At 41.0% G+C, this 22,373-nt stretch overlaps 1 protein-coding gene across 1 annotated transcript in view; it reads left to right on the forward strand.

Annotated features, from left to right (window-relative positions):
* The window catches only part of KHDRBS2 (KH RNA binding domain containing, signal transduction associated 2), a 626,093-nt gene that overhangs the window by 30,096 nt on the left and 573,624 nt on the right, over positions 1 to 22,373 (forward strand). Inside the window, exon 2 of the mRNA XM_033937546.1 lies at positions 8,921 to 9,051. Coding sequence (XP_033793437.1) covers positions 8,921 to 9,051 — 131 coding nt within the window. The remainder of the gene's footprint in view (positions 1 to 8,920; positions 9,052 to 22,373) is intronic.

Here is a 22,373-nt window from a genome sequence, read left to right on the forward strand (position 1 = left end):
TACTGAATGAAAGGCTCTGGTAGAGACCCATTTACAAATAAGCAGACACTTTATTCATTTGGAAATACTAATTGGGAAGAATACATACTTAGTAAACAGGTCTCTACCACATCCTCTAATGTAATATAAAATATAAATACTCCAGCTGATAATCCAGCTGATAAGGACCATCAAGCTATGTCAGCCAAGGACTTCTTCTGAAGGTGGCTGAGGGTCATTTTTGCCAAGCTTGGCAGGCAGAAGCAGCAACCCTGAGTCACAGATGCTGGCACCTCAGTAGCTAAGGGATGCTGCCAGTGACTGCTACACTTGATGGAGGGAAGTTCTGGCCACCTTTGGAGGAGGTCCTCAGCATGTGGTGCTTGGGGATCCCTACCAGCTATTGCAAGGATCAGCAAGTAGTTCAACACTGGAGAAATAAAACCAGAATGCATTTCCTTTTCTGTTGAACACAATATAAAGACATCTACTATACACATTTTCCAAAGCTAACATATTTCAGTCAATAAATTCCTTTTGTTGTCTGGAGATTTTTCCATCAAGTTGGTTCCATTTTCTCTTTTTTCCACTTTCCTGTCTTCTGTAAATTCTTCTTCAAGTAGTTGTTGTCCATTGATTCCTCCTACCATGGTCTAGCATTTCTCTCTTCTCTCCCATTTTACAGCATCCCTTCTATCCTGGAACATTCTCCCTCTTTTTCCCCTTCCCTCTCCAACACAGCATTTCTTCCTCTCTTCTCCGTCCCCATGTACAACCTGTCTTCCTCTTTCTCACACTGTCGACCACCTCTCTTTCTCTAATTTTCTCTCTCATCCCCTCAAGGTGCCTCCATCCCTGTGGGATCCCCATGGACACTGGGGGAACCCTGCAGGATCCCTGCAACAATGGGGGAACTTCATGGAATCCCAGCAGGTTCTACAGGATTCCTGTTGGCCCCGTACCCATGCAGTTCTCTATTTTAAAACTATCAAAATAATTTTATGTGCCAGTATTCAAAGATAGTCTCTTACTAGATGATTCATTTTAGCATTTGATTGTTATTTTTGAGCAATGCAATTCTCATTACATCATCACACATCAGACGCCAAAGTGTTCTTCTAGCTGTCAATGGGTGCATACCACTTTTCTCAGCAGTGTTTAAGCAAAGCGCAGTAACACCATGATTCTATAAAGGCCGCCTAAAGTTAGGCGCTGACAGCAGTGCCTTACTTAATTTATTAATAAGCTTAATCAGTGCTGATATGGGCACTCAACACCTCAGAATCAGCTTTAATTGGACTCAATTGAAAACTTGATGCTATAAAAAGTAAGCACTAGCCTAAAGTGCCTACACTAAAAGTGAAAGCAGGCTTTATACTTTCAGCAATGTTATTATACTGAAGACCAAAAATATCAAACCAAAATAAAAAAAGTCTTAAGATCTATAACTCACAGACCTCAGCGGTGCCACTTGTATGAATCAGTCTTTATACACACAAACACCAAAATTGTCATCGATCTCATAAATACTTAAATATTTTAAGTTATTTTTTATTTTAAATACTTTCAGATAGAAAAATACTTGTAGAGTAAAAAGGTACTTATCTTAGTCTATGCAGATGGGGGTAAGCACTCCGACATAGAACATAAGAACATAAGAAGTTGCCTCCACTGGGTCAGACCAGAGGTCCATCTCGCCCAGCGGTCCGCACCCGCGGCGGCCCATCAGGTCCACGACCTGTGAAGTGGTTTCTGAACACCTCTACAACCTACCTCAAGTTCTATCTGTACCCCTCTATCCCCTTATCCTCCAGGAACCTATCCAAACCCTCCTTGAACCCTTGTACAGAGTTCTGGCCTATCACATCCTCTGGAAGTGCGTTCCATGTGTCCACCACCCTCTGGGTAAAAAAGAACTTCCTAGCATTTGTTCTAAACCTGTCCCCTTTCAATTTCTTCGAGTGACCCCTAGTGTTTGTAGTGTAGAACTATGTTTCGCCCGCAAGGGCTGTATCAAGGAATTCCCCCTTCAGTTAATAGACTCATGCTTCCCGCATTCGCGACATGGGAAGCATGAGTCTGTTGACTTAAGGGGGAATTCCTTGATACAGCCCTTGCGGGTGAAACATAGTTTCCACTGCTTACTCTCCTCCATTGAGAAAAATGACCATGTAACCCTACCCTCTGTTTTCTATCCGATAACCAATTCCTAATCCACAACTGAACATGGCCACCTATCCCATGACTCTTTAATTTTCTCAGGAGCCTCTCAAGAGGAACTTTATCAAAAGCTTTCTGGAAATCGAGATACACTACATTAACTGGCTCACCTTCATCCACATGTTTATTCACACCTTCAAAGGAATAACAAAGGTTGGATGTAAAGATGTAGAGGTTAGATGTAAAGCGTTACAGGTTAAAAAACAAAAGGAATTGACCCCAAAATATCCACAGAGAAGAAAATCCAGAGAAAACAAAAAAAAACTATGTGGAGTGACGATGTTCCTAAATGGACTTTATTTGAAAGAGTCAAAGTTACAGGTTACACAGAATGCGGCAGCAAGATTGATAATAGGTTTGTCTAAATATGATCATATTTCGCCTCATCTCCAAAAATTGCATTGGCTACCAGTCGCTATCAGAATATAGTACAAAGTTTTAATGATCTGTCATCAATTTTTGTACAGAAATATTCCAGAATTGATTAAAAATAATATATCTAGTTATATTCCAAAAAGATCTTTGTGTTCTGAGAATTTGGCCTTGCTGAAGACGACTGTGAATCCAAGGTTAGTTAATACTAGCAAAAAGACCTTTTGCTGTTCAGGAGTTAGGATTTGGAACTCTCTGGTAGGACAGCTACAGATTTGTTGTGAGAGAGGTATGTTTAGAAAATTACTTAAAACACAGTTATTTGTTGATGCTTTCTTTTAGACATATCTTTTTTGGGTAATCCTGATGAACTGTTTATGATCTACACTTACATTATTAATTTGTGTCTATGATATGCCATTAATTATGTTATTCTTAAGTTCTGTTTCTATGCAAACTCATTTTTGTATTTTTTAGCTATGAATTTTAAGGCTTGTTTGTATGTTTATTTTATTATGTTTTAAGATTATGTATGTATATTCTGTTAACTGTTTAGTTGTAAATGGTATAGAAATTTTTTTAATAAATAAAATTGGTGAGACAAGATCTCCCTTGGCTGAACTCATGCTCTGTCTCTTTGTCTACGTGTTCCACAATTTTATTTTTTATAATTGTTTCCACCGTTTTGCCCAGCACTGAAGTGAGTCTTACCGGTCTGTAATTTTCCGAATCTCCCCTGGGGCCCTTTTTAAAAATCGGTGTAACATAAGACCAGGCTGGAAGGGAAGGAGATCAGGCACACTGACCACCAGGGATTTAGTTAAAGAATAAGAAAACATATTCCATTTATAACATGCCTAGCTTAATTTGAAATAATCAATAGTGGTCATAATAAAAAACTCACATTAGACAAAATAGTTCTAGACATAATGGTTACCAGCAGCAGCACCAAATGCTTGGCAAAAATCTTGTATTTTCATGAATTTAAGAAATCAAGTTAAGAGAATTTATCACCAGAAAAAATATTCCAGGAACTTGAATCTGCTATAGAAAATAACTAAGCATGCCTTAGATATGACTCTGAAGGAGCACACATTCAGTAAGTCCTGCTGTGAAGACTGCAAAACACAAGCAAGCTATCCTCAGTCATAGCCGAGAGGGTTTCAGAATCTGGGTCAACAGCTCCTTGATGTTCCGCTGCTGTTACATGAAACCTTGTTGGGCCTTGAGGGGAAAAAAATAACAAATAAAACTTATTATGTCTCAGAGAGGTGTATTTTTCTACTTTTTATTTATTCATGCGTGCATGCACCAGTTTTCTTGGCAAAATTGAGCGTTAATGAGCTGGTTCACTTGAATTTGCATCCCACCAGTTTATTACTGTGCATAAGCTTATTTGCACCAGTTTTCTACAGAAATGGCCCTTTTGTGAATTTGACAATAATTGCAAAACCTGCCTTTATATCTATGCTATACTATATTTGAAGCCCCTTTCACAATGTACACAAACTGAACACAATAAGCATAATATTTCTCACTAGCAGCCTAAAATCACTTCAACAGTTGTAGAGGTTTATATTGAAAACACTAAGGGCCGGATTCTCGAAAAGCCACCGAAAGTTAGTCGCCAGCAGGCGCCTAGATTGTGCCGGTGGCTAACTTAAGGGTTTTAATTGGTTCTAAGTGGCGCGATAATTGGTCACGCCATTTAAAAACAAAACCTTGTCAAAATAACAAATTAGGCGACGCTAATAATAATAATAATAATAATAACTTTATTTTTCTATACCGCCATAGTCAGGTGACTTCTAGGCGGTTCACACTGTAAGAAGGCTGGACATTCAGCTAGGCGGCCTCTGGGACCGGTGGCTAGGACCGTGGTTCCTAGCATCGCCTAGTGATGTCAAAGCCCAGAAGTGGGCATGTTTAGGGACGGTGCCTGACTTTGGCATCATTAGGCAATGCTAATTGTGATTCTTCAAGGACCCTAGGTGCTGGAAATGTAGGCCTATATTTCCAGCGCCTAAGGTCCTTGCTAGGCGCCGATATCCCTAATTCCGAAAGCAGCACCTGGCCATGATTGACACTTGGTAGACACCTGTTTTTCTAGGCACCTGCCGCGGCAGTTGATGCTTACAGAATCAGCCCCTTAGGGACTCATTTTACAGAAAGAAAAATGTCTAAAACGTGGTATAAAGGAGCAGATGGACGTTTTTGTTGCCAAACTCTTCCAATTCACTATTTTCAAAACCTGCTTTCTAGATGGATTTTATATGCTGTTTATTCGCAGTTTGTCTAAGGGCTCCTTTTACAAAGGTGCGCTAACATTTTTAGCGCATGCAAAGGATTAGCAGGCGCTATAGCGCGCGCTAGCCCCAAAAATATTGCCTGCATAAAAGGAGGCGGTAGTGGCCAGCGCGTGTGGCATTTTAGCGCATGCTAAGCGTGCGCTAAAATTTGTAAAAGGAACCCTAAATCTCAAGGGGGTGTGTTAGAGAAATGGTATTGGTGGGGCTACTTAGGATCTAGCTAGGTGCTTAGGACCTGGGTTGACCTGAATGTATTTCAGCATAATTGAACATTTTAGAATACATTCAGAAGACAGTTTGGATGTTTGGGATGATACCTTTCTGAAAAATGAATAAGTGCCAAAAAGTTGCCCAAACTGTCCAGATGACCACTGGAGGGATGAAGGAATGAATCCGCCCCCCCCCCCCTCCCCCAACACATACACACATACACACTCCCGCAGTGGTCACTGCCATCCTCAAAGATATAAATGTCTATTTTGTCACACCCTCTGTAATTTCCTACCCCAATTGTCCTGTTTGTATGTCTGATTAGATTGTAAACTTTGTTGAGCAGAGATTGTCTCTTACATGGTTAATGTAATGTACAGTGCTGCAAGTGTCTGGCAGTGCTATAGAAATTATATGTAGTAATAGCAAATGAAACAGTACATACTTGCCTGTATGACAGCTTCTGATGTTCTGATGTTTCTTCTTCTTTGTGACTGTGCAGCACTGCGTGTGTCTCGTAGTGCTATAGAAATAATTAATAGTAGTAGTAGGATGCCCACTCCCTCCTGCTGGTGGCCCACCTCTCCAAAATGATGGATCTTCCCCTTCCAGGTGCATCCTGGGATGCACCAGGGGGAGGAGGGGCTTAGGTCCTGATTGGCCCAGATACCTAAGGCTCCTCCCATAGAATGGGCTTTAGACGCCTGGGCCAATCAGAGCCTTAGGCCCCTTTCCTGGTACATCCTGGGATGGATAATTTACAACCTTTAAAATCAGCATGCTCTGTATTTAAAGATACCTGGTCTACCAGGGCCTGTATTGCAATTTTGCCATTGGGATGTTCAGCTTTCCTTTTATGATTATATCTTTTAAAGATACCTTGATCCAAACCATGCTTTTTTGAGTGACTGTCGGCCTTACCTCAGTTTCTAGTTTAAAAACCGCTCTATCTCCATTTTAAATGTTGATACCAGGAGTCTGGTTCTACTCTGTTTAAGGTGGAGCCCATCTTTGCAGAATATGTTCCTCCTTCCCCATTGTCACCCAGTTCCTAACAAATCTAAAACCCTCCTCCCTGTACCATCGTCTCATCCATGCATTGAGACTACTGAGCTCTGCCTTTCTCTTGGGTCTTGCACGTGGAACTTCTGAAAATGCTACCCTGGATGTTCTGGATTTTAACTTCCTAACTAAGAGCCTAAATTTGGCTTCTAGAATCTCCTTACCACATTTCCCTAAGTCACTGGTACCCACATGTACCAAGACAGTAGACTCCTCTCCAGCACTAAGTTCAAACAATTTTTATTGATGCAAAATAACATCAAATAAAGTATAAGGGCACTCCAAGGTGCATAATACAATAATAATGCATCAAATAAAATAAAATAAGGAGCATATATACCCCCCACCTCCCCTCCCCCTCCCAATGGTACTCTCTATTTAACCTTACTATGACATATCAATATACTCTAAGACACCCATCTTAAAACCGCACTACGGCCCTTAGGATGTAAGGTTTGTAAGTAAGGATCCCATATTCGCAGAAACAACATCTTTCGCTTCTCAGCCCTTCCAGCATCTCTCGCCTCCCAGATGGCCAACTAATGCAACTGGTTTTGTCAATGCCAAAACTTCGGGGGGTCAGGTACTGTCAAATACTGAAGAATACACTTCTTGGCCAATAAACTCATCTTCCTACACAACACCCGATGACCCCTAGGCAAATGACTGAAAGCATCTGGCAAATCCAAAACAAAATGGGTCGGAAAACTATGTAAAGATCTCCCAATTATTTTTGACATATAAGATATTATTCTTTTCCAAAAATTTTGAATAATGGGAAAAGACCAAAATGCATGTCCCAAAGTATGGCCCCCTATCCCACATTTATGACATATTGGTGTAGGTAGACTTCCACTATAATATAACTGTGTACGAGTATAATAAGCACGTAAAGCCACCCTATAATAAGTTTCTCTTAACCATGTACACGGGGTCACCCCAGGTGTCGCTTTCAGAGTTCATGCTATATCCCAATGTCCCAAATTAAGTTGTAGTTCTCTTTCCCATTTACCCCTAATGTTCCTGTAGTCCTTTGCAGGTTGCAATTTTTGCAATCTAGCATGTATACAAGACACCGAAAGAGATACCCCCTCCTCCCGAGTGAACAATTCTCGTAATTTAGCCCCCAAATGCAAGCACAATTGTGCTCCATCAAGGGATCTCACATAGTGCTGCACTTGAAAACATGCAAACTGTGTACCCCAAGTCTCCCCCACCTTAGCTAACAATTCTGCACGGGCCAACAGCTCCCCTTCATCTCCCAATATATGTTCTAAACTCAAAACTCCTCTTGATCCCCATAATCGGTACTCTCTAGAGTCCCTTCCTGGAGGAAAGGCCAGATTACCTTGCAAAGGCAAAAGATCAGTGACCAACGGATCACCTCCCAAGACATGCACAAGCCAATGCCATGCCGCTTGTAATGAATTAAATAATAAACTTGAACAGAAAGAAGAGGGCAATGCCTTACGGGAACTATGAAGTAACGCAAATACATTGAAAAGAGAAAAAAAAACTCCTGTTCTATATGAAGAGGGGTGTAAGTATTAGTCACATTTACCCAATCTCCCAAATGGCGAAGCAGACATGCATAATTATAGATTCTCAAATCCGGTAAGCCCAAACCCTCCCCCCTCAATTACAATTCCCCAACAATTGTGTCAACTGTAATTTAGGTTTCTTGGCCATCCAACAAAAAAACGAAAAACTTTTTCATAAAAATTTGTAAGCCCTTCTTTAGCAAACAAAATGGCAAAGTCTGCAACACATACAACCATTTAGGAAAGATAAACAGCTTAACCAAGCAGATGCATCCCATCAAGAAAAGGAGTAAAGCCTTGCAGGTATTCAACAAGAGTTCCATCTTTTGTTGAAGTTTATCCACATCTATGTGATGTGTGAAGTCTGCCACCTTTGCACCAGGCAGGCAAGTGACCAAGCGATCCGCACAGCCACCAGTCAGCCAGTCATGTACATGCGTAATGATCAAATATCCCACTACAATGGCCATCTTAACCCTTTCCTCCTGGGCAGAAGGCCCTGGAGACACATCCTCAGAGTGAGAGGACATTGCATTCCCTGGTGGCCAGGTCCTGGAAACATGCATCTGCCTGGATTCTATAAATGGCACCCAAAGTTAAAGTGCAAATTTTGGCATATGCCCAATTTGTGTGTAAAATTTCATTGAGTAGTGAGCCAATTAGTACCAATATTTGTGTGCTAACAATCATAATTGGCCCTAAATGGCAACCATTTTGATTTGTAAAGCATTATTCTATAAAGATGCACGTAACTGAAAAAGAGGCATTGCCATGGGATGGGCATGAGTGGATCAGGAGTGTTCACTTTATTATAGAATTGAGGGGATTTGTGTCTAATTTATATGCAAAGATTTATATCAGGTTTCTGTAGGTATAAATCCTTGTGCCCAAGGTAGGACATGAATCCCAAAGCTATGCAGTATTCTATAAACAGTGCCCAACAGAGTGTCGTTTATAGAATAGCCCTCAGTATGCATTTTTGAAGCCCGCATTTGTGTTGCATGAGGCAGTGGGGTTTTCAAAGGGGCTCAAGGTTGCAGTCCTGCAGGTGCTATTATTCCCCTTATCATGAATTTGACTTTTTGAATTTATATAAACAATGCTTTATATATCTAGCTCTATAAAAAGCATGGAAATTATTAGAAGTTAAATGTAGATAAAAATAGATATAGATATTATATTACTGATATATTTATTTCTATCAATTATTATTATTTTTTTTTTCAGAAATTGAAAAATATCAGAGTTCTGAAGATTCAAAAAAAGAAGATGAGGAGAAAAAGTACCTTGATATAATCAGTAACAAAAACATAAAGCTTTCTGAAAGAGTATTGATCCCTGTCAAGCAGTATCCTAAGGTAATACTTGGAATTTTAATATATTGTCAGGGAAGTAATAGGAGAGGAATATGAACATTTTGACATTCTTTTCTTTCATATTTTTGAATGGAATAATTTCTGATTCAAGAAAATGTGCAAGCTACCTGATATTTCGGCATGTTGGATTAAATGATAAATCTAGGGGTTTATGTATTGTTGGGTGAAACCCAGCAATTTGGTAAGGTGTTGTCATTGTTTGAGCGTTATCATTGGCTGCCTTTAGAATATTGGCCATTATAATAATTATTAATCCTTGTACATAGGGCTTTGTATGAATGTCAGCCTCCATATCTGGCATCTGTGGGGTCTCAACTATTAACTTTACTCCCAGTATGGAAGGACCCTCTTGTTGCTATGAGGCAAGCATTTTTATATAAGGCTCCTGCTTTGTGGAACAATCTTCCTATGCGCTTGTGTGGAGAACATTATTTGCAGTGTTTTAAAGTGAAACTGGAAACTACCTCCCCCCCCCTTTTTTTACTAAACCACGATAGCGGTTATTAGCGCAGGGAGCCGCGCTGAATGATCTGCGCAGCTCCCTACGCTCATAGAGTTCCTATGAGCGTCAGGATCAGCGCGGAGCATTCAGCGCAGCTCCCTGTGCGATTAACTGCTATCACGGTTTAGTAAAATCTAATTTAATCTTCTATTTCTGAGTCGCACATACCTAAGCAGGCTCATGGCGACTTACATAGAGAAGAGAGAGGAGGGAAGAGGGAAGGGGAGGAGAAAAGGAGGAATATTTGGGCAAGGGAAGATCTGAGATGTTCAAGTGTCAAAGAGGTTGGTTTTCAGTTTTTTTCCAGAATGTGGTATAGTTGGGTACTGTACACCATATAAAATAGGGTGTTTTTTTTTAATCTATGAAGGGGAGCTATGCCTTCTCAATGCCCCCACCCCCATGCTTCTATCATTGGCCAAAAAAGTCCCTATTTTATATGGTGTACTGTGAACTGTACACCATATAAAATAGGTTTTTTTTGGCCAATGATAGAAGTATGGGGTGAGCCATTGAGAAGGCATAGCTCTCCTTCATAGCTCCTGTGCAAATATTTGCCCAGTGACTTCTAAGGCCTTTTCCCCCTTTTTTCCTATAACATTAGAGTTCACTAATGAATTTTCTGGCAACAGTGGTTGGGTCATAGTTGGCATTACACCCAGCAGACATATAACTGGAGTATACTGGCACAATTAGTTTATTTTTGACTCCAGTTCCTCTGTGGTTTTTTTTTTTTTAATTTAATGTGGTTTCAGCCATTCTCTCCTTTGTTGTTTGCTTGTTTATTTGTGTAAAGATAGATTGCATGAGATATTGAAATTATTATTATGCTATTGTTTTTAATTCTGAATTCTTCTATGTTATGTACACCACTCTGACATTATTTGAAGGGTGGTGCAGTATATTAAGAATTTTTTAAACTACTGAACTTTCACTTTACCTATCTCTATATAGCACGGCAATATGGCAATATGAAACTTATTTGTATAATTAAACTATGTTAAATCTGGGGAATACTGTTTTAAAGGCTTTTACATGAAAAATTGGGCTGCTCTGGCCAGACATACTTTGAGCAGAGTGTGAGGTGGTATTCTCAGAGACATTTATATTAGGGAAGAAAATTAGCGCATTCATAAGTATGCAAATTAATTTACTCGTCTTAACAGTCTGCATAAAATAGCATGTGATAAGCATATAGGCACTTTTAGCACACTTTCTCTTTGCAAATGTAATACTTGACTACTGTCTTTAAAATTAGGGGCCAAAAAAAGAGATTTGGAATGGACAAGATGTTTCCGTATGAGACCTTTATTATGAATTAGCAAAGCAAAATGATCCTAAGTGGCTACCATTTTGGAACTCTCAGAGTACCTTCCTCAGGAGTCTACAAATAAACAAACAATACATTTATATTTCAATAAAACATGCATAAAAGTATATTAAAAGCTGTGCATACACAAATCAAAAATATACCTAAACATTAAAAATTAGATAACATCTTATCAAAAGAACAAAATATAAACCAGACATAAAATACGAGGTTGGTTTGAAAACTTTGGTACAAAAGCAAGTTAAACAACATAGTGGAGGGGCATAATCAAAAAAAGCGTCTGAGTCCCCTTTTGGCCTAAGTCCTTAAACGTTCAAAGCAGAAGCAGGGAAAGTGTCCATAACCAAACCAAACGTCCTTGTTTTGATTATGGCCTTCCTCTGCCTAAACGCCCAATCACCACTACGTCTAAAAGTACACCCACACGACGTCTACACTTTTCAGCCATAATGAACCAAAAAAACGCCTAAGCCCCAAACGTCCAACAGAAGGGCTTTTAGGCGAAGGAGGAGCCAGTCCTTCGCCTAAAAGATGGATTCTGTCAAAAACAACACCGGTTACAGAATCCCCCCCACAACGATCCAGGCAGGAGGGTGCCCAAGCCCTCCTGCCATGTCGAAGCGTGAACCCCCCGACGATATCAGGGCAAGAGGGAGCCCAAGCCCTCTTGCCCCGCCGATTAACATTGGGCCAGGAGGGAGCATCAGCAATATCAATTGCTATGAGATGTCAATTTTCTATACCGTTCTCCCAGGGGAGCTCAGAATGGTTTGCATAAACTTATTCAAGTACTCAAGCATTTTTCCCTGTCTCTCACAATCTATCTAATGTACCTGGGGCAATGGGGGGATTAAGTGACTTGCTCAGGGTCACAAGGAACAGCATGAGCTTGAACCCGCAACCTCAGGGTGCTAAGGCTGTAGCTTTAACCACTGCATCACACTCCCTTGATACAGGCTACTCTGTTGAAACATGACCGTGCCATCACTTCACCTTTGGATTTTAAACTATCATTAATAAAGTACTCCCCCACATCTTCCTTGGTGAAGACTGAAACAATTAATTTAATTTATCCACTATGGCATAGCTTCCCTAAGTGCCCCTTTTACCCCCTCAGTCATCTAGTGTTCCAACCCATTCTTTTACTGGCTTCTTGCTTCTAATATTCCTAATAAAGATTTTACTACATGTTTTTGCCACCATCACAATCTTCTTAAGGTCTCTCTTTGGCTTCCTTTGCATTTGACTTGCCATTCCTTATGCTCTTTCTTCTTATTTTCAGTCAGATCCTTTTTCCATTTTTCTGAAGGGTTTACTTTTAGCTCTAATAGCTTCTTTCACCTCATTATTAACCTTGCCTGCTGTTCATTTGGCCGTCCTTCCTCCTTTTTTAACATATACGAAGGAGTGCTGAAAAGCTCTCAGCCCAACCAAGAAGAGAATGATGTGGATATGGTTCAATCAATGATCTGAAACAATGTCAAAACATAGAATTTTATTTCTGCAAATTGGCACTTAACGAAATAAGATAACACTCTTTTCAGCTACAGTGGCAAAATAGTGCTCAGAATTTAGGAAGTCGGTTGGTTGGGCTGAGAACGTTTCAGTGCCACCTCACAAAATATATCTAGGGCTTGATTTATGAAGGGGTAATGGTCAATTAGGGAGGGGAACTTTTTGGTCAATCCTGGTTTTATGCTTATATCCCAAAGTAGTGTGAGATTTGAGATTCCTGATCCTACACATCGAAATCAGTATTACAGTTCTTATAATGCACCATTATAAGATCTTTTGTTTATTTATTTTGTTTTTGATCCCGTTGCTTCCAAAGAGCTCAGAATGGTTTACAAGATAAACATACATAATTTCAGTACATCAGAAATCCAGAGCTAGTATAGAATCTCTTCCTGCAAGTGGTCTATCCCCCTCTTTTACTATACCACAATAGCATTTATTAGCGCAGGTAATCGCGCCAAATGCTCTGTGCTGCTCCCAATGCTCATAGAGTTCCTATGAGCGGCAGAAACAGCGAGGACCATTTGACGTGGCTCCCTGTGCTAATAACCGCATCGTGGTTTATTAAAAAGGGGGGGGTATGTTTCTAGTAGGGTTGTCAAAAAAATTTTTCAAAATCTTACTTAATTTTACATCATGCCTTATAAAACTATTATTAAAGTGGCATGAGGGGAGTCTCAGAACACCACCTGTTCGCTGTCAAATCTTGCAGTACAGTGTGGCAGCACTCGTCACTGGCTCACACAAACGTGTCCTGTATTCTATTCTATTCTCTTTTTGTTCTTTTTTTTCATTACTAAATGTATCTATTCTTCATTCTAATTCTATATTATTTAATAAATAAATATTCTAATAAGAATTTCCAACTCATTTCCAGGGTATCAATTCATTATATATTTTTTCTATACTTTCTTAGTCATTTCATTCATTTGAACAGACTCTCATTCCTTCTAATTCATTTTCAATAGATATTCTGAATAACTTAACTTAATGGTGCAATGTTGCTGTTATACTATGCCCCACCAACCCATTTCGTATCTTCCTCAGGATGGGGGAAGTGCCTTAACTACAATAAAGCAAACACATTGCACCATTAAGTTATCTCTTTCTCTCTCTGAGAGATCCCACGTTCCTATCCCAGGCCCTCTTGAATTCAGACATAGTCTCTGTTTCCACCACCTCTTCCGGGAGACTGTTCCACGAATATACCACCCTTTCTGTAAAAAAGTATTTCCTCAGATTACTCCTAGAAGAGGTATGTAAGCAGATTGATAGGCTTAAGATTGATAAATTCCCGGGACCGGATGGCATCCATCCGAGGGTCATCAAGAAACTGAAAAGGACTTTAGCTGGACTGCTTTAACTAATAGTCAATCTATCGATCAAATCAGGAAAGATTCCAGAAGACTGGAAGGTGGCGAATCTTATACCGATCTTCAAGAAAGGTTCAAGGGGAGATCCGGGAAACTACAGATCAATGAGTCCGACCTCGGTATCTGGAAAGATGGTAGAGATGCTGATAAAGGACGGCATCAATGATCACCTTGACGGACACGGGTTGATGAGGGCCAGTCAGCACGGTTTCAGCAAAGGCAGATTGTGTTTGAAGAACTCGCTGCACTTCTTTGAGGGAGTAAACAGGCAGATAGACAAGGGCGACCCGGTTAACATTGATTTTCAGAAGGCGTTTGACAAGATTCCACATGAATGACTACTTCGGAAAATTGCAAGCCAAAGAATCGAGGGTGAAATACTCACGTGGATTAAAAACTGGCTTGAGCATAGGAAACAGAGAGTGGGGGTAAATGGACAATACTCGGACTGGAAGAGCATCACCAGTGGGGTGCCGCAGGGCTCGTTGCTTAGACCCGTGCTCTTCAACATCTTTATAAACGATCTGGACATTGGTACGACGAGTGAGGTGATTAAATTTGTGGACAATACAAAGTTATTCAGAGTAGTGAAGACACATGGGGATAGCGAAGATCTGCAACGTGACATAATCAAGCTCAAGTAATGGGCATCGATATGGCAAATGAGGTTCAATGTGGATAAGTGTAAAGTGATGCATGTTTGTAACAAAAATCTCATGCATGAATACAGGATGTCCGGGGCATTACTTGGATAGACTTCGCAGGAAAGAGACATGGGTTTTCTGATTGACAAGTCAATGAAGCCGTTCGCGCAATGCGCGATAGTGGCGAAAAGAATGCTAGGAATGATAAGGGGATCATGAACAGATTGGAGAAGGTTATCATGCCACTGTATCGGTCCATGGTGCGCCCTCACCTGGAGTACTGCAGCCAGCACTGGTCACCATATATGAAGAAGGAAACAGAACTACTCGAAAAAATCCAAAGAAGAGCGACTAAAATGGTTAAGGGTTTGGAGGAGTTGCCGTACAGTGACAGATTGGAGAAACTGGGCCTCTTCGCCCTTGAAAAGAGGAGACTGAGAAGGGACATGATTGAAACATTCAAAATATTGAAGGGAATAGACTTAGTAGATAAAGACAGATTGTTCACCCTCTCCAAGGTAGGGAGAATGAGAGGGCACTCCCTAAAGCTGAAAAGGAATAGATTCCATACAAACGTAAGGAAGTTCTTCTTCACCCAGAGAGTGGTAGACAAGTGGAACGCTCTTCCGGAGTCTGTTATAGGGGAAAACACCCTCTAGGGATTCAAGACAAAGTTAGACAAGTTCCTGCTAAACTGGAACGTATGCAGCTGAGGCTGGACTCATTTACAGCAATGGTCTTTGATCTAAGGCCGCCGCGTAAGCGGACTGCAGGGCAAGATGGATCAATGGTCTGACTCAGCAGTGGCAATTCTTATGTTCTTATGTTCTTAACTTCATCCTATGCCCTCTCATTGCAGAGTTTCCTTTCAAATGAAAGAGACTCAACTCTTGCACATTTATATTATGTAGATATTTAAACGTCTCTATCATATCTCCCCTCTTTCGCCTTTCCTCCAAAGTATACAGATTGAGATTTTTAAGTCTGTCCCCATACGCATTATCATGAAGACCATACACCATTTTAGTAGCCTTCCTCTTGACCAACTCCATCCTTTTTATATCTTTTTGAAGGTGTGGCCTCCAGAATTGTATACAATATTCTAAATGAGGTCTCACCAGAGTCTTATACAGAGGCATCAATAACTCCTTTTTCCTACTAGCCATACCTCTCCCTATGTACCCTAGCATCTTTCACCTTTTCAACCTGTTTGGCCACCTTAAGATCATGAAATACAATCACACTCTAGTTCCGCTCTTCCATTGTGCACATAAGTTCTTCACCCCCTTTACTGTACCGTCCTCTCGGGTTTTTACAGCCCAAATGCATGACCTTGCATTTCTTAGCATTAAATTTTAGCTGCCAAATTTCAGACCATTCTTCAAGCTTCACCAGGTCTTTTTTCATGTTGTTCACACCATCCGGCGTGTCTACTCTATTGCAGATTTTGGTATCATCCGCAAAGTGGCAAATCTTATCCGACAACCCTTCAGCAATATCATTTATAAAAATGTTAAAAAGAACAGGCCCAAGAACAGAACCTTGAGGCACACCGCTATTAACATCCCTTTCCTCAGAGTGATCTCCATTGATCACTACCCTCTGTCGCCTTCCACTCAACCAGTTCCTGACCCAGCCCACCACTTTGGGATCCATTTCAAGGGCACTCAGTTTATTTATCAAATGTCTGTGTAGAACACTGTCAAAGGCTTTGCTAAAATCTAAATATACCACATCTAGCGCACATCCTCTATCCAATTATCTGGTCACCCAGTCAATGAAATTGATCAGATTTGTCTGACAAGACCTACCTCTAGTGCAGGGGTCTCAAAGTCCCTCCTTGAGGGCCGCAGTCCAGTCGGGTTTTCAGGATTTCCCCAATTAATATGCATGAGATTTATGTGCATGCACTGCTTTCAATGCATATTCATTGGGGAAATCCTGAAAACCCAACTGGATTGCGGCCCTCAAGGAGGGACTTTGAGATCCCTGCTCTAGTGAATCCATGTTGCCTCCAGTCCTGTAATCCACAGGATTCCAGAAACTTGACCTTTCTCTGTTTTAAAAGCATTTCCATTAATTTGCTTACCACAGAAGTCAGACTTACCAGCCTATAATTCCTTACTTCTTTCTTACTTCCAATTTTGTGGAGAGGGGCCACATCCACCTTTCTCCAATTCTCTGGTACCATTCCCGACTCTAGAGACTCATTGAAAAGGTCAATCAGCGGAGATACCAGAACTTCCCTATGTTCCTTCAGCACCCTTGGATGTACACCATCCGGCCACATTGCTTTCTCTACCTTTATTTTAGCTAGCTCCTCATGAGCACAACCCTCTGAAAATCAATCGGGGTCTATTACTCCTCCATCACTATTAACATTTGTCTTCTGAAGTCCTGCTCCCGGCACTTCAGCTGTGAACACAGAACAGAAATATTTGTTAAGCAATACAGCCTTTTCTTTATTAGCTTCTACATATTTTCCACTTTTGCACTTCTTCCTGTCACTAATATATCTAAAAATATCTTGTCTTCCCATTTTACCATGTCAACTATTTTTTCTTCCATTTGCATCTTTGCTTTCCTGACTACATGACCAGCCTTTCTTAACTTTTCCAGATATTTATGCCTGTCTTCCTCTTTCTGCAATCCTTTGTAGTTGATGAAACCTAATCTCTTATTCCTTACCTTCTCAGCTACTACTTTTGAGAACCAAAGCAGCCTTCTTTTCCTTTTCCTTTTACTTACTTGCCTCACAAAAAGGTTTGCCGCCCTTACAATCAATCCTTTCAGTTTTGCCCACCGCATTTCCATTCCTTCCAAATGTTCCCACCCATACGATTCCTTGATGTAAACCCCCATCCATACAAAGTCAGTTTTTTTAAAGTCTAGAACCTTTGCTTTTGAATGAGTCCTCTCTATACCCATCTTAATATTAAACCATAGCATGCAGCGATCACTGGATGCCAGATGATCACCCACTGTAACATCAGAAACACATAACAACATAAGAACATAAGAAATGCCTCCGCTGGGTCAGACCTGAGGTCAATCATGCCCAGCAGTCCGCTCACGCAGCGGCCCAACAGTTCCAAGACCTGTGCAGTTATCCTCTATCTATACCCCTCTATCCCTTTTTCCAACAGAAAATTGTCCAATCCCTTTTTGAACCCCAATACCGTACTCTGTCCTATCACGCCCTCTGGAAGCACATTCCAGGTGTCTACCACATGCTGGGTGAAGAAAAACTTCCTAGCATTTGTTTTGAAGCTGTCCCCTTTCAACTTTTCCGAATGCCCTCTCGTTCTTGTATTTTTCGAAGGTTTGAAGAATCTGTCCCTCTCCACATTCTCTATGCCCTTCATGATCTTGTAGGTCTCAATCATATCCCCTCTAAGTCTTCTCTTTTCAAGGGAAAAGAGCCCAAGTTTCTCTAATCTCTCAGCATATGAAAGGTTTTCCATACCTTTTATCAGACGTGTCACTCTCCTTTACACCCTCTCAAGTATCGCCATATCCTTTTTAAGGTACGGCGACCAATATTGTACGCAGTACTCCAGATGCGGACGCACCATCGCCCGATATAATGGCAGTATAACTTCTTTTGTCCTGGTTGTTATACCCTTCTTGATTATACCTAGCATTCTATTCACTTTCTTAGCAGCCGCTGCGCTCTGTGCCGCCGGCTTCATTGACTTGTCCACCATTACCCCCAAGTCCCTTTCTTGGGTACTCTCATTCAATAACATCCTTCCCATCATATAGCTGTACCTCGGATTTCTGCTTCCTACATGTAATACTTTACATTTCTCTACGTTGAACTTCATCTGCCAACTTATTGCCCATTCCTCTAGTTTGTTCAAATCCCTTTGCAATTCTTTGCAGTCCTCTTTAGTCCGAGCACCACTAAATAGTTTGGTGTCGTCTGCGAATTTTATTATTTCGCACTTCGTTCCTGTTTCTAGATCACCGCTCGTGACCTTCCTCCAATCCGAGTAGTGGCCTTTCACTCCTACCCTCTGTTTCCTACCCGCCAACCAATTTTTGATCCATCTGTGTACGTCTCCTTCCACCCCATGGTTCTTCAGTTTCCGAAGTAGGCGTTCATGGGGTACCTTGTCAAAGGCTTTTTGGAAATCTAGATATACGATGCCTATGGGTCTCCTTTGTCCATCCATTTGTTAATTCATAGAAACATAGAAATAGACGGCAGATAAGGGCCACAGCCCATCTAGTCTGCCCACCCCAATGACCCTCCTCTACCTTTCTCTGTGAATAGGTCCCATGTGTCTATTCCAATTGGCCTTAAAATCAGGCACGCTGCTGGCCTCAATCACCTGAAGTGGAAGACTATTCCAGCGATCAACCACCCTTTCAGTGAAAAAGAATTTCCTGGTGTCCCCATGCAGTTTCCCGCCCCTGATTTTCCATGGATGCCCCCTTCGAAGAAGTGCAATAAATTCATTAGGCACGATCTCCCTTGAAGAATCCATGTTGGCTGGCTATCAGAAGTTTATTTCTTTCAAAATGCTCATCGATGTTGTCTTTTATCAGTGCTTCTGCCATCTTCCCAGGAACCGAGGTCAGACTCACCAGTCTGTAGTTTCCGGGTCACCTCTTGACCCCTTTTTAAAGATGGGCATAACATTGGCTATCTTCCAATCCTCCAGGATCACGCCTGTTTTCAGGGATAGATTGCTAATTTGCTGCAGTATTTCTGCTATTTCCTCCTTTAGTTCTTTCAGAACCCTTGGGTGAATTCCGTCCAGACCAGGGGATTTGTCAGTTTTTAATTTTTCTATCTGCCTGTGTACGTCTTCAAGGCTTACTTAAATGGATATTAATTTTTCTGCTTGGTCTCCTTTGAAGATTTGCTCAGGTTCCGGTATGTTGGATGTGTTCTCTTTTGTAAATACAGACGAAAAGAACATGTTAAGTCTTTCTGCCACTTCTTTCTCCTCCTTCACCACTCCCTTTCTGTCTCCGTCATCCAGCGGTCCCACCTCCTCCCTAGTCGGCTGCTTCCCTTTAGCGTATTTGAAGAACGGTTTGAAATTTTGTGCTTTCCTGGCTAGTCTCTCTTCATACTCTCTTTTGGCTTTTCTAACCGCTAGATGACATTCTTTTTGATACTTCCTGTGGTCTTTCCAGTTCTCCTCAGTTTTGTCCTTTTTCCATTTCCTGAATGAAGTCTTCTTATCGCCTATCGCTTCCTTCACTTCTTTAGTTATCCAGGCCGGGTTTTTTGCTCGACTCTTTCTACACCCCTTTCTGAATCTGGGGATATACAGATTTTGCGCCTTGTTCACCATGTCCTTGAAAAAAGACCAGGCTTGCTCTAACACTTTCCCCATTTGCAAGCATTAAGTCCAGTATGACCCCATTCCACGTGAGTTCTATTACCAACTGCTGGAACAGTACTCCATGTAGGAGAATCCAGGATCTCCCTACTTCTAGAAGACCCCACAATAGGGATACCCCAAATCAACATCCGGCATGTTAAAATCACCTATTAGCATGACTTCCCCTTTTTTAGAGATATTCTGAATGTCTACCATTAAATCTCTATCTACTTCTTACTCTGTGAAGGAGGCCTGCACATCAATGTAAATATATTCACCAAATCCTCTTTCCAAATTGATCCACAGTGCCTCTTCCTTGTCGTGCAGATCTTGCAATTGTGTGGCTTTAACATATAGCTCTACTCCCCCCTCCTTTCCTTCCTACCCTGTCTTTTCTGAACAAATTATAGCCCGGTATAATTACATCCCAGTCATGGTTCTCCATGAACCACGTCTCTGTGATTGCCACTATATCCAACTCCTCTTTTCTTCCATCACAGTTTCTAGATCCAGAATCCTGTTTCCCATACTTTGAGCATTAGTATATACTGCTTTCCAGACATTGCCCAATTTTCCCATCCGTGTAGAGGTATTCAGTGATTTACTTACCTGAGGGCTTTGCTCACCTGCCCCATCACTTCTAGTTTAAAGCCATTTATCTAGGTGGTTTGCAATCAGGTACTCAAGCATTTTCCCTATCTGTCCTGGTGGACTCACAATCTATCTCATGTACCTTGGGCAATGGAGGATTGAGTGACTTGCCCAGGGTCACAAGAAGCAGCATGGGATTTGAACCAACAACCTCAGGGTGCTGAGGCTCTGGCTCTAAGCACTAGGCCACTCCTTCTCCCTCCTTCTATTGTTGGCTTGGAGGAGTAGCCTAATGGTTAGTGCAGTGCACTGGGAATCTGGGTTCAGTTCCCACTGCAGCTCTTTGTGACTGTGGGCAAGTCACTTAACCCTTCATTACCCCAGGTACAAAAATGTAGATTGTGATTCCACAAGAGACTGGTTTGTTTGTAGCACAGAAAAACAGTATATCAAATCATTGATCATATCCCATGTCATTAGTAAATAACAGTTCATCTCTATTTTTTAGTACTGTAAGTTTGGGGATGAGATTCTGAAACCCTTCTTAATATTTCTCATTATTGAATTCTTGGACTTAAAAAACTAAATCCTTTTCTGAAATTCCTTTTTCATATTACACTGTCACAGACTTTTGCCAAACTTACTCCACATCCTGGTTTTCCAATTAGTGATCCAGACATTCTGTAATAAGACCTTGTGCCTGGAGACCTTCATTCCCTGCAAAGTTGGATAGCACCCAAGAGGTATTTGCAAAATTGCCAAGTCTACCTAGTTCCAAGAGAGAAATGTTAGGCCAACCTAGTTTTCTGACAAGCCTATTATGATGCATTATGGCTTGCAGCAGACTTATATGGGTAGGAAAAGGGACTTTATATCCCAAACAGCTTTGAGGTGTAAATTCAAAACCAGAATTGGCCCATAAAAATGTCCTTCCTGGAACTTGGTAATTCTGCATTAGAGTTTCCTTATATAAACTTTCATTTTTCTGCTTCTCAAAAAGAAAATAATCTTTATGCTGAATTACTTCCTTGCTGGGTGAGAATATCCATTTCTGTGTAATCTGAAAAATTCTGTTACTGCTATGCTGGTCACCTCTGGGGCACCCTCCTTGCTCCACAGCTTCCTAAAAAATATGACTTTAAGCTGTGTTTCAGTCACCTACTTCCAAGACTCCAACTCCTGGTAGTCTACTGTAGCTTACACCTACTGTTGCTTTAATATTTTCTGCCTTTAAGACTCCAGTTCCTGTTATTCCTACCCAGAAGCTACAGATAGCTTTGCTTCGATGCAACAGTGAAGGGAAATTGTTCCTTTTCTGAAACTCTTCTGAGGGGAGAGTGTGGTGCAGTGGTTAAAGCTACAGTCTCAACACCCAGAGGTTGTGGGTTCAAACACTGTTCCCTGTGACCCTGGGCAAGTCACCTAATCCCACCTATTGCCCCAGGTGCATTAGATTGTGAGCCCGCCAGGACAGACAAGGAAAAATGCTTAAGTACCTGAATAAATTAATGTAAACCATTCTGAGTTCCCCTGGGAGAACAGTATAGAAAATTGAATAAATAAAAGATAAGATAGAAAGGGGGAGTTGACTATTTCATTGGTTGGGGGTAGGGGAATTCATTGCCTAATGTTGGTGCCAAGGAAGACCAGGGTTGGGTTGGATGATGTACTTTTAGAAGGGAGGAGGAGTTGTGATCATGGATCTGTGATAAGACTGGGGGGAGATTGAGGGTGGTTGCCACAAACTGGGTATTTGTTTTAGTCTTTTTTAGAGGGATCAGCAGTCATAGGAAAAAATAGAAAATAAAAATTAGTAAAATTTGAATGAAATGGAAAAAAAAACCTGTAAATGACACAAGAAACTAAAAAAAAAAACCAAAATGAAAAGTGTTTGCCTGAACAGCCCTAGTTTTGGTCAAGTAAAATTCAAGGGTAAATCAAAAAGTAAACACAAAATACTTGCAATAGCTTTAATAGAAGTAACTGTGAGCAATTGAAAATATTACT

The sequence above is a fragment of the Geotrypetes seraphini genome, chromosome 3, assembly GCF_902459505.1.
Source record: "Geotrypetes seraphini chromosome 3, aGeoSer1.1, whole genome shotgun sequence".
NCBI classification, from domain to species: Eukaryota; Metazoa; Chordata; class Amphibia; order Gymnophiona; family Dermophiidae; genus Geotrypetes; species Geotrypetes seraphini.